Below are 12,937 nucleotides of genomic sequence, written 5' to 3'. Positions count from 1 at the left end.
TAAGGTCTCAAAACCAAGAATGGTTTTTACATTTTCCAAGAGTTATATAAGTACCTACTTAAATTCCTCGATTTTTCCTATGGGCCTGCAAAGCCTAAAATATATACTATCTGGCCCTTTAAGAAAAAATTTGCCAATCCCTTGTCTACACTCTAGAAACAATCGGATATTCACTCCAATGACACAAGGAGCAGGGGGCAGGTTTGGAATTTGTGTGTGTGTGTGATTTTTGCACGTTTATTTTTTTAACTGAGATAAAATTCACATCACATAAAATTAACCACTTTAAAATGCATAGTTCAGTGGCATTTAGTAATTTCCTCATGTTATATAAACAGCATCTCTATCGAATTCTAAAACATTTCATTACCCGAAAACAGAACCCCAACCCCATCAGCAGGCACTCCCCATTCCCCCCTTACCAGAACCTTGGCAACCACTAACTTGCTTTCTGTTTTTACAGATTTACCTGTTGTAGACATTTCATATAAGTGGAATCATACAGTATGTGACCTTTAGAGTCTGATTCTTTTCACTTAATATCATGTTTCTGAGGGTCCATCATGTTGTAGCATGTCTCAGTACTTCGTTCCTTTTTATGACTGAATGATATTCCATTGTATGGATTAGACCACAATTTGTTTATCTATTCATCCACTGATCAATATTTGGGTTGTTGCTACTTTTTAGATATTGTGAATAGCGCTCTTACAAACATATGCATAAAACTATTTGTTTGAATACCTGTTTTCAATTCTTTTGGGTATATGCTAGCAATGGAATCACTGAGTCATACGCTAATTGTTCTGATGAACTGCCAAACTGACTTCCACAGCGGCTGTACCATTTTACATTCCCACGAGCAATGCACAAGGGCTCCAATTTCTCCACATTTTCACCACACTTAATACTTCCCCTTTTCTACTAAAGCCATCCTAGTAGGTGTGAAGTAGTACCTCATTATGGTTTCAATTTGCATTTCCCTAATGACTAATGATGATAACCATCTTTTCATGTGCTTATTGGCCATTTGTAAGGTCTGGAACTTCTGACACACCCCTTGCCAAACTACCTACCAATCTGTGAATAATCACAAATCTTCTAAAAAGGGTGGGCATGGAATCTTCCCATTGTTTCTGAGATGAATGTTAAGTCAAATAAAGAAGTTCCATACCATGGAACTTCTAAGAAAGTCACAGGAACAAAGGGAAATGATGAAATGATTGACTGAAATGACTGATGAAATGATTCACTGAGGCCAACTCCTGGCCCACCCACCTCTATGTCTGGGATTCCTACACCAAGGCCCCAGCAGTCCCAGCAGCGGAGTATGGACACAGCAAGGGGCAGAATTAGACCAGGAGGGCTGAGGGGGGACAAAGAAGGACTGAAGAGCTGGGAAAGATCAAGACCAACCTGCTCATTCTCCAGGAAGGAGAAACAACCCAGCCAAGGTCCCACAACAAAACAATGCTAGACCAGGGACTAGAACTGAAGTTTGGTACTCCTTCCACAAAAAGTGATTCCTAATAGTGCACGAGTCAGCAGGAGAATGAGACATCATGTCAGGTCAATACCCACCAGGAACCCTGGCTGGGATGAGGACCTGGAAGCCAAGAACCCTAGTTCCAGACCTGCTGCTCTGCTCCCTCTATTCTCAGTTCACTCTACACAGCCTCCTGAGTGACTCCATTCACTCCCATGACATCAGAATTCCCACCTGGTCCCCACCCCTCCTCCAGCTCTAACCGCCTACTGCCTTAAGTGGGTGATTCCACCTAAGGACCAAATTGGACCTCTACCTCCTCCAAGTCAAACTTACCACACTATTTTTACTCCTCCCCGCTCCCTCAAATCTACTCCAAATCTGCTATTCTCAACTGCCATTAAGGGTACTTTTATCCACACAGGTTTCCTCAATCCCCACTCCGATCAACTGCCAATATCCTGTCCCTGGTGTCTGACGACTCCTTTCCCTCCTGGCCAGCACTGACCTAGAGAAGACCTTTACTGACATTTAATTGGACTTCTTCAAGAGCATCTATTAGAACTTCTGCCTTTAGCCAGAATTATCTTCCTAAAACACAAATCCAATGGATTAAAAAGCTAAGCATAGGAAATTCCCTGGAGGTCCAGTGGTTAGGACTCCACGCTTTCACTGCCAAGGGCCTGGGTTCGATCCCTGGTCAGGGAACTAAGGTCCCACAAGCCATGCGGTGCAGCCAAAAACCAAACGAACAAGCAAAGCTAAGCATAAAAATAACTATAAAAGAACTAAGAAAAACATCAGAGACTACTTTATAACATTGGAAAGAACATCTTCATAAGAATGAGAATAAAACTACAAACTATAAAGAAAAACATGGGAATTAAACTGTCATATTTAAAACTACCACATGAGAAAGAAAAATGACCATACAATTAAAGACAATGTATGACAGGTGCCAGATTAACATCTAGAGCAGGAGTCGGCAAACCATGGCTCACAGGCCGATCCTGCCAGCTACCTATTTTTGTAAATAAAAGTTTCACTGGAAAGAGCCATACCCCTTAGTGTATGTCTTGTATACAGCAACTTCACACATCGGCTTTTGTGCTACAATGGCAACGCTACGTAGTAGCCACTAAGATCTTATGGCCCACAAGGCTGAAATATTTACTATCTGACCTTTAGGAAAAGTTTGTGGACCGCTGACCTAGGGTATATACAGAAGCTCCTACAAATCAATGGTGGGGGGGCCCTAACCCGATAGAAAAATGAGCAAATAATATGAAAATCCACGAAAGAACAAAATATAGTCAATAAATATTACTAAAAGAGGCTTAATCTCACTGGTAACTAGGGAAATTATTAAAGAATTAAATAATTTGATAATACCCAATCCTGGCAATGGTATGATACAGCCTTTTTTGGAAGACAATTTGGTGATTATCTGTAGAAAAAAAAAAATTTAATGCACTTGATGTCAACCTAGCTATTCTATTTTTACGTATCTGCCCCCAGAGAAATACTTGCTTTCGTGTGCGCACGCACATGCATTCTCGCGCTCTCACTCTCTCTCTCTCTCACACACACACATACACACACACGCACGCACACACACACACACACACACACACCCAAAAGCAGTTAGAAAGCTGTTCGTTGAGGCATTCACTGTCTATAATGACAAAACCTGGAAGTAACCTTGCTGTCCACCAATAAGGGAATGGTTAAACTATGGTACATCCCTGATGGTACAATATGCAAAATATCCCTGATGGTACAATGTGCAAAAAACAAGTTTGGTATATTGATATGTATTACCATGAAAATGGCTATAAAACATCATTAAGCAGAAAAAACAAAATATATTTCAGAGCAAAAACGCACATACAGCTTAGGTTTAAATAGGTTTTTTAACTGTACTTGAGTCTGCATGTATGCAGAGAAATGCATAGGAGAAGGACTAAAGGATAAATGCCTTAAAGAGGAGGTGGCCTCAATGATCACTGATCTATCTTCCAGCCTTGATGGTCTAAAATAAGCTCAGGGTGGGAGGGGCAACAGGAAGCAGGGGCTTGAAGGAGACTGATGGGAACCGATTGGCTGAGGTTTTCTAATGGAGCCATGAGGATGAGAGTAAGAGGCTGGGGGAGGGCCGGATGCAGGGAGCAGCAGCTAAGGCTGCTGGCAACAGCCCTGAGTCTCCCTCCGTCTCTCTTCAAAAACAGTTTCTTCCTGAAAGATCCCAAGAGGTAGAAGGCTGGCCTAGTCTCTCCCAGCACAAATAACCCCACTCATTTCAGAAACGACCATTCCACTTGTGCCCTGGAGGGCCCAGGCCTATTTCAAAACCCACAATTCAACTGTGAATACAGTGCAAGATTAAGGTACTTTTAAATTTGTGACATCCCCCTCCCCACCAAATCCAATTAATAATCAGCATTTTAAAAACAGACTCAATTCAAATATGCAGATTCCACTCTAATTCATCTAAGTTTAAGAATCGGAAAACAAGCCCTAGGAGGTGTAAACACCCAATTTAGGCAGCTGCCTGGAATAACCAGAAAACTCTCTCAGAATAACCCTTGCCAAACCAGAAACTTCCTAAATCCAAGCTTACTGTTCTGTAGGTGATTCCTGTTCATTTGTTTTTTAAACTGCAAGAAGAAAAAGTTTCATACGATGTCATGCCTTGCTTTTCACAACAGCCTAGTGAGGCAGGAGAGCCAGGGATCCCTGCTCCCAATTTACAGAGAAGGAAAATAAATTATAACGAGGCAAAGGGACTTGTTCAAGGTCACGCAGCTGCAAGTGATAGCCAAGCCTAGAAGTTCAGTCCCCTGACTCCTGGTCCAGGACCCTCATGGCCACATGAACTGCTTCCCAGGGCAAGGCGTCCAGTGGAGAGGAGAGCATCTCCCTCAGAAGCCCACTACAGCCCGGCACACCACCAGGACACGGACCCTGCCGTCCTAACGCTCTGACTCCGCAGCCCTGGGTGCGGGGTGAAGCTCTGGGTCTCGGGTACCAGAAGTTTCTTTCTGGCCACTGGGGAAGGCAGCCGGTCCCAGGCCGTCACCCCTGCCCTGCCACCCACTCGGCCGGCCGTGTAAACACTTCGCAGCAAGAGAAACGGCCAGGCCAGTCCACTCCAAAGCAGCGTGTCGGTGGAAGGAGCGCCCACGACGAACTCAGCTGGGCTGGAACGGGAAGGGGCTCCCGGCCTCGCGCAGAGGGATCAAGGGAAGCTCGTGGCGGCTGGGGGGACGGAGGCTTGGGGGGGGGACGGAGGCTGGGGAGAGGCCGGGGGTGGGGGGGGGGCGGGGCCGACCGGGAAAGCGGGAGTGGCCGCGCGGGGCCGCAGAGCCCAGCTCCGGAAGGGCCGGCCGGGCCCTGGACCCGCGCCGGGGCACGCGGGACGGCCCGGCGCCGCGCTGTGGGCGGGTTTCCGCCGCCAAAGCGTGCGAAACCCCCCAGGGACGAGGGACAGAGACTCGGCCGGGAGCGGCGACCCTGGGGGCGGGGAGGCCGTGCGAGCCCCTCCCCCGCCGGCGGCCCCGGGTCGCGGCCCAGAGCGAGACCCGGACCCAGGCCGCCCCCGCCCGGTGGCCGCCGGTGGGAGAGGGCGCGGAGCCGGGCGGCCGAGTGTGGCCCCGCGCTTTGTTCCCGCGCTCGGCCGGGCGCCTCGAGACGCCGAAACGCATGAGTCACCGGGCGGCGAGCGGAGGGCGCCGCTCAGTCCCGCGGGCGCCGCTTTGTCCGCCCCGCCCGTGCCGCCCGCTCACCTGCGTCAGGTCCTCGTCGTTGAGCAGATGCGACTCGCGGGGCTTGAAACAGTTCTGACACTTGCTCTTGTTGAAGATGTTGGCCTGGAATTTCCTGCACGGGTTCTCCTTGGCCGCCGACATGGCCGGGAACGGGCTCAGGCCGGGCACCGCCGCATCCCCGGCCGCCGCCTCCAGCCGCGCACGCAGGCCGGCGCCTCACAGAGCGCGCGGCCCCCGCCGCCCGCCCGCGCCGCCGCCGCCGCCGCCGCCGCCCGCCGGTCCCGGGCCCATGGACGCGGCCTCGCGCGCCCACTCCCACTCCCGCCGCCGCCCCGCCGATCCCCGCGCTCGGTGCCCGCACCGCCCTCGGCCGCAGCGAAGGGGAGCGGAACGCCGGGCGCACTCCAGGGCGGCAGGCGCGCGCGAGGGAGCGACAGGCCAGCGCGCGGGGCGTGGCGGTGCGCGGGGCGGGGCCGCTTCCCGGCGCGATCGGCGGCCCGGCGGGTCAATGGCAGCGACGCGTCCTGGCTAACAAAGAAACCCCCTGGCCAATGGGAGCCGGGGGTGGGACAAAAGGCGGCCAGGCGCAAGGTAACTTGTGTAGGCGAAGTAAGGCGGGGCGTGGTGGGGAGTTCAGGCTTGGTGGACGGGCGCGCGGCCGCCGGTCCTGACAGCTGCGTGGGCGGGGCCTGCGGGAGGGGGGGCGCGGCCTGCGGGAGGGGCGGGGCCTGAAGGCGGGGCGGGGCCTGCAGGCGGGGCGGGGCCTGCAGGCGGAGGCGGGGGCGGGGGCGGAGGCGGAGGCGGGGGCGGGGGCGGGGGCGGGGACGGCGGGCTGGCTCTGCAAACAGTTCCTGCAACCTCGCGGTCCCGCGCCCACGCGGAGACGATTAGTTTGGCACCCACTATGCGCCGGCCCCGCGTGGCGGTCAGCAAGGCTACATACTGTTCCAAGTACTTGATATGCATGAGCTCAGCGAAGGCTCACAGCCTCCCCATCCCCATCCCCATCTTACGAGGGCGGACACTGAGGCGCAGAGAAGTTAAGGAGAGGGACGTAGGGTTTTGAGCGGCGGGGGGTGACTAAGAGATGTCAGCCCGGAAGAGCTGTCAGTTCTATTGCAGAAGATTAGTAAGGGCTGACGCGGTGCCAGGTACTGAGCCAGGCATTCCTGTCCCCACTACGTGCTTGAGGAAAATAAGGCTCCGATGTGTGCGTGTGCGGGGTCTACTAGGCGGCCCAACTGTCACTCCAATCGTCCACTATCCAGCCTCCTGGCCAGAAGACCACTTGGAGAAGACTGTAAAGGGGGCGCAGGCAGAAGGCTCAGCAGCCAAGAGAGGGGGGCTCCTTGGGGAAATTAGGGGTGGCTTCAGAGAGGAGGGGAAATTCAAGCAGAAGGTGAGAGGTCGAGAGGGGCTGGGGTGGAGGTAGCAGAGGAAGGAGCAGGACGGATGAGGCTGAGGGATTCCCGAGGGCCAGGGCACCCCACGCCTCGGGTTCCAAGCTCAGGCGCGCGTAAAGGTCATCCTGCCGGCAGCCAGGAGTCTACCACGGGAGTTTCCAAACGGGGGGTGAGCCAACTCAGCCCTCACAGAGGAGGCGACACTGAAGCATGTGTTAGTGGCAGCGACAGCAGCTGTTGCTAAGGGAATGGAAGGTTTTAGGAGGAGCAGCAACTGCTTCCAGGGCTGTGTACTTTTCCATTGAGCATCCGGTGAACAACCCGGGGAGGTGAATTTCAAGTCAGTGTAAGAAAATACTTTCCTCCCAAGAGAGCTGAAGAAAGGTGGATCAAACTCCTGTGGTCACCTAAGGGGGAAGGCCAGCTCTTGACCTTGGTTGAGTGCCTTCACCTACCCGCTGCCTCAGTTACCTCATCTACAAAATTGGCATGATTGTGTGCTTATTGTTAGCATTACATGATATAATGCCTATCAAATATTTAGCATAATGTGCCAGAATGTTAATTGGTGAATCCAAGCAAAAGGTGTTTATTGTCCGATCCTTGCAAATTTTCTGTTGGTTTAAATTTTTGCAAAATAAAAAAGTGTGTGTGTGGTGGGGAAGACAGACAATTGCACAGAATACTCAGAAACTGACACCAATGGTGGCCTCTGGGGAGGGAGCTGGGTGGTGAGAGGTGACCTACTTTTAATTTTCACTGTGAGCCCTTTTGTTTCTTTGGATTTGATATTGTGTGCATGTATAACTTGTTTTAAAGTAACTTTTTAAAGTCCTACTTTGGATTTGATATTGTGTGCATGTGTAACTTGTTTTAAAATAACTTTTTGAAGTCCTACCCATGCCTCAAGGCCAACTCAAAGGCCCCTTCCCTTAAGAAAATCCTTGGGGGACTTCCCTGCAGGTCCAGTGGTTAAGACTCCGTGCTTCCACTGCAGGGGCCATGGGTGCGATCCCTAGTTGGGGAACTAAGATCCCGCATGCCACGTGGGGTGGCCAAATAAATAAATAATAAAAAGAAAAAAGAAGATGCTTGGCAGGTTCCGCTCAAGTCAGCCGACACATCCAGTGCCTGCCTTGAATGGCAAGGGTCTGCAGCTGGGGAAATAAAGAGGCATTTGATTCGGGCCTGCCTGGGAGGAGCTCACACTTGAGCAAGCGGAGACAAATAAGAACAGAGGGCAGACAGACAAATTCAATCCGGGGTGTTGTGAGGGTCCAGTCAAGGGCACCCAGCTCTGTCTGTGGCTTCAGGGAGGGCTCCTTGGTGGAGGCAGTGCCAGGCTGAGACCTGAGCTGAATAAGAACCAGCCAGGAGAAGGCAAAGGGAAGTCACTCCAGACAGAAGTAGCACAGAGAGGTGAGAGTGAGGGGGAACAGTAAACAGATGGTGCTCGCACAGGTTTAGCCCTCGCTGAACGAATACCTATTACGGCAGATTAAAGCTCACCGTCTTCAGGGAGATGGGCGATGTTGGTGTTTATTATTATTGTTGTTTTGTCTCCATCTTACAGAAAACACACATGAGGCTCAGGGCGTTTGAAGAACTTGCCTGTGGTCCCAACATGCACTCTCCAAGTGAGGATTCAAGCCCACACAGACTGACCCCAGAGCTGCCTGGGCAGTAGGGAACCATTAAGTGAAATCTTTAGATTGAACACTTAAGAAGGGCTATTGGCCTGGAGAATGAAGCAGAGGTGGAGACCAGAAACATGACTGATTAGGAAACTACTCCGACAGGCCACAGAGCGGCGAAGGTAGAGGCTTGAATTAGGACAGAGTCAGTGGGAGACTTCGGGAAATATTCAGGACGGACGGGTGTACTTAACCCTTCCAAGTGGGGCTCTCCAGACATGACCAGACTGTGGCACTGTCCGAGCAGGGCTGGGTTGTGGTTCCGGCTGCATTTCCGCGCCTGCTTCACCGCCTGGCATGTGGTAGGCACTCACAAAGTATGAACCAACGAAAACTGACCGTTCTGTCTCGTATTGTTGTCTCTCCCCCACCAGAGTATAAAACCCACGCGAACAGGGTGTCTTCCAGCCTTGGTTTCCATTTCCGGGATCCTAGAACAGCACTTGGGACAAGGTCAAATACTGCACGTGAACACAGAAACATTCATCGGGCTGTACACTTATGATCTGTTCACTGCAGACATCTCTGTGGATAACGCAGAGCTCAAATAGGCAATAAACAGGCAAGCAAGCAAAGCTCTCTCACCTGGGCCCCAAATGCAGGCAAGTCGTGCTCTGCACACCTGACAGCATCCTGTAAGGAGCGGGACTTGTGTGTGCACACGTGTGCGTATCCGCTCTTAGACCCAGCTGTGGAACCCCCGCGTGGACACACTCACCGAGGTAACTGCTGTAATCTCGGTCACCGCGGATCCGTCTACTCGGCCCTTGAACCGCGTGTGAGTGGAATGTGCACTCTGTGTCTGGCTTTCTCACTCACCCGTGGGTCTGTGCACCCTGTGCCGTCATGTGTGTCAGTGCCTCACGATTTCTCACCGCTGCCTCAGAGTCCACTGGCCGGGCGGCCCCGCGAATGTCCCCAGTCTGGGCCGTGGTGAGTGAGGCTCGGAGGGGCACCCTTTGGCCTGACTCTGGCCCACATAAGCACTTACTTCTGTTGGGACCACCCAAGAGGGCACAGCTGGGGATTTGGTGAGCCTGTGTTTCACAGAACAGGAAACTCCCGGACAGTCCTCCCATCTGGGGGCTGGCCCTCCTCTCCCCCTCTGCTTCTTAACTTGGTAATAAGATTCACCTGGGGGATGTGTTGCTTCTCCAGCTCACGGGGCCTTCCCTGGAAATGCCGAACCAGGGCCTGTCGGCGCTCTGGAAGCCATGGGTTGCCAAGCCTGCCTGACCTTTAGGCGAGTTTTGGAAACAGTGATGGAGCTGTGGTTCTCCAGTCTTGAGCGATTTAAAAAATACCTACTCTGGGCCCCGATTCCCAGATATTCGGATTTAATCGGCATCTGGAAAAACTCCTCGAGGCAGTTACTGTAGGGGCAGGGGCGCGGCCCACTGGTTCAGGGAGAGTGGGAGGGACAGCCCACGAGGTCGCCAGCCCAGGAGGGCCCAGGAGGTCACAGGGCTGCACGAAACCACCCACCGACCCAGCGCCACCGGCTGCTGCTTTATTGCCTCTCTAGGTTGTGCGGGCTGACTGGGCCCCGGCTCCGTCCTGCTGGCCTGGCCTGGGGGTCTAGTGTGAGCCCAGTGAGATGGTGCCCAGGCTCTCCCCACAGCTCAGGGATCCCCAAAGTGCTCCAGGAGGGGGAGGCAGAAGCCAGCAGGGTCTCAAAGTCCCTCCGCCTTCTATGAGCCAGCACAGCTGCCCCAGCCCCGGGCACTGCCCCAGGGCCTCAGCCCCCTTTCCATGAGCTTCACCGGGGGCCCCCTTGAGACTGGCTGCCACAAACAGTGTTTACTCATAGGTTATTGTGTGAGGACAAAATATATTAATACACGTGACGTGTCTAGTTTGGTATCTGAAACAGTAACTGCTCCGAAACTTTCAGCTTTTATTATGCCTAGAACCTCTATGTCGGGGTTGGTGAGCTTGTATTTTAGGCTTTGCAGGCTCCGTGGTCTCTGTCGCAAGTTAACCCCCTCTTGCTGTTGTCCCGTGGAGGCTTCATAGACAATACATAAGTACGTGGGCGAGGCTGTGTTCCAATAAAACTTTATTTACAATAACAAGCGGGGGGCCAGGTCGGCCCTCTTCCTTGGGTCCCCTCTTTTCCTCTCGGTCGGGCCTCCCTGTCCTGGCCAGTCTCTCAGGAAGGTGGGTCTCCCTGGTCCTGGTCTAGCCCCTGTCAGCCATCACGTCGGCTCTCGGGGTTCCATGGTCATGGAGCGCTGTCAGTGTGCCCTAGGCTGGATGCTAGGTTCCATCACATATAAGCGCACTGAACCCAACTACCACCATTGGAAGGCAGTTCTGGCAGTGCCAAGTGGTGCCTGATGGGGGTCACTGTTAACCTCCCATCCCCCAGCTGTCCCCCAAAGCCACCCCAAATGGTCCAAATGCAGCTTACTAGCCCCTCCCTGACTGCCGCCTGGGGTTAGTATTACTCCCAGCTTACAGGTGAGGAAACTGAGGCCCAGGAAGGTCGAGGACAGCATTCAAGGTCGTACAACCAGTAAACGGTGAGGCCTAATTCAGACGTGGGCAGCATATCCATAACCACTGCCCTACCCGACCCCGGCCAAGGGTGCTGTGGGCAGGCGGGCCCCGCCCTTCCCCGGGGCTCAGGTGCGGCTGCCCTGGAAGGAGATCAGAGGATCATGGAGGCCCCTTCCAGCTCTGACTCCTGCAGACACCGAATGACAACAATCCTCAAAAATGCACTTGAAGAGAATGACAGGCACTGGACATACAAAGTCCGGCAGGAGGGCAATTTCGCCATTCGATTAAAATTTTAAGCATGCACACCCTTTGACCTAGTGATTCCCTCTAGAAAGACAGGTGTGGAGTTGCTCACGTGCACAAAGGTATGTTACACACAAGGATGCGTCCCTGTTCTCAAGAGCAGAACCGCGGAGACATGCCAGCTGGCCACCACCGGAGGATCCGATAAATAAATGATGGTTCTTTGATACAGGGGAGCACCGCGAAGCTAGTAAAGAATGAGAGGGTTGAAGCGGCCAGCCGTCTGCAACGTAAGGTGAAGTTTAAAAGCTGGTAGGAAAATGGTGTGTGTCTTGGTAGCTCCCTCCTGTCTTAAGTGGATACAGAGACAACATACACAGTATTTGCACAGAGAAGTTCTAGAGGCGCAGGAACCAAACTGCTGAAATTAACCCTGGGAGGGACAAGAACGTGGACTCTCAGCTAAGCTATTGATTTATATCATGTGTGTAAATTTTTGAAAACAAACTTTTGGTTTTTATAGAGAGTCATGTGATGAAGGTTGGTGTCCCCACCCCCAGCTTCCACAGTCCAGCTCAGGAAGAGCCTCCTTTCAGGCACCCTCCTCCCCTCCCCTCCCCTCCCATATTATATTAGAGCAGACCCCAAACTCATACCATTCTTCAGTAAGTACTTCAACGTGTGCAAAGATCATACACAGGCATACCTTGGAGATACTGCGGGTTTGGTTCCAGACCACTGCAATAAAATATTGCGATAAAGGAAGTTGCACAACAACAACAACAAAAATACTTCAACGTGTGTCTCTAAAAGATAAGGACTATTTCTTTTTAAGAATTTTTGTTTTAACATTTATTTATTTATTTGGTTGCACTGGGTCTTAGTTGCAGCACGCAGGCTCCTTAGTGGAGGCATGCGAACTCCCAGTTGAGGCATGCGAACTCCCAGCTGCGGCATGCATGTGGGATCTAATTCCCCGACCAGGGATCAAACCTGGGGCCCCTGCATTGGGAGCATGGAGCCTTAACCACTGTACCACCAGGCAAGTCCCAAGGACTATTTTTTTAGAACAGCCACAAACCATGATCACACCTAAAAAAATAATAATTCTTTAATATGTTCAGTAACTTCCAGTTATCTCAAAAAAATGTGAGTTATTTTCATAATAATAATAAAGGTTGAAAACGAAAAGGAAGCCAATCCAGGGGACAGACAGACTGGTACAACTCTCCTGCAGGTTTGTTTAGTGACACTTATCAAAAGCCTTAAAAATATGCTTATCTCTGACCCTGCAATCCCAACCCATGAATTTGTTCTAGGAAAACAAGATGAAAGAGAGAGGCGGACACTGTTGCCGGGTGTGCCGCGCGCCTGCCACAGAGAGGCTGCTTGGAAAATATTTGTTGAATGTGAGGTTGAGCTCCAGCGTTGTTCTTTGCTGCTTTGTTTGTAAAAGGAAAAACCGAAAGCAACAGAAGAAGTGTAAGACATTAGGGTCCCAGCTCAACAAACGACGACAGAACCATACAATGGAGTGTTGTCCCTGTCATTTGAAACCAACCAGGTCGTGGTAACGCGCACAATACTCCCCCTTCCCTCGAGCGTGGCTTGACTTCACGATTGACATCCAGAGCATGGAGCAGGAATGCAACAACAGTAGTTTACAGTGGAGAAGCCCAGCAGATGCTCCGCCCCTGGACACCAGCAGTGATAAATCATGTGGACGTCAGGTACCCGGATGGGATGCCCCGAGAAGGGTCTCCCCCACAAAACCATTACCGCAGTCTCATCGTGAGAAAAACATCAGACAAACCCAATGGACCCACATTCTACAAGACG

The 12,937-nt window shown here is 51.9% G+C and overlaps 1 protein-coding gene across 13 annotated transcripts in view; it reads right to left on the bottom strand.

The window, feature by feature from the left end:
* Positions 1 to 5,647, bottom strand: part of MPRIP (myosin phosphatase Rho interacting protein) — a 130,980-nt gene extending 125,333 nt beyond the window's left edge. For 11 of the 13 annotated variants that reach the window (XR_012328813.1, XM_073798408.1, XM_073798407.1 and 8 more), the window contains exon 1: positions 5,272 to 5,647. Coding sequence is in view for 12 of the 13 variants with exons in the window: in XM_073798408.1 (XP_073654509.1) it covers positions 5,272 to 5,394 (123 nt within the window). In the remaining variant the exon portion in view is untranslated. The remainder of the gene's footprint in view (positions 1 to 5,271) is intronic. The other 2 variants (XM_033848030.2, XM_033848029.2) reach the window with 1 other exon arrangement.
* Between the last annotated feature and the right edge of the window lie 7,290 nt (positions 5,648 to 12,937).

Source organism: Tursiops truncatus, chromosome 20, assembly GCF_011762595.2.
Source record: "Tursiops truncatus isolate mTurTru1 chromosome 20, mTurTru1.mat.Y, whole genome shotgun sequence".
In the NCBI taxonomy this organism is placed as follows: domain Eukaryota; kingdom Metazoa; phylum Chordata; class Mammalia; order Artiodactyla; family Delphinidae; genus Tursiops; species Tursiops truncatus.
Note: the sequence above shows the minus strand (reverse complement) of the source record. Positions and strands in the feature narration are given on the sequence as shown.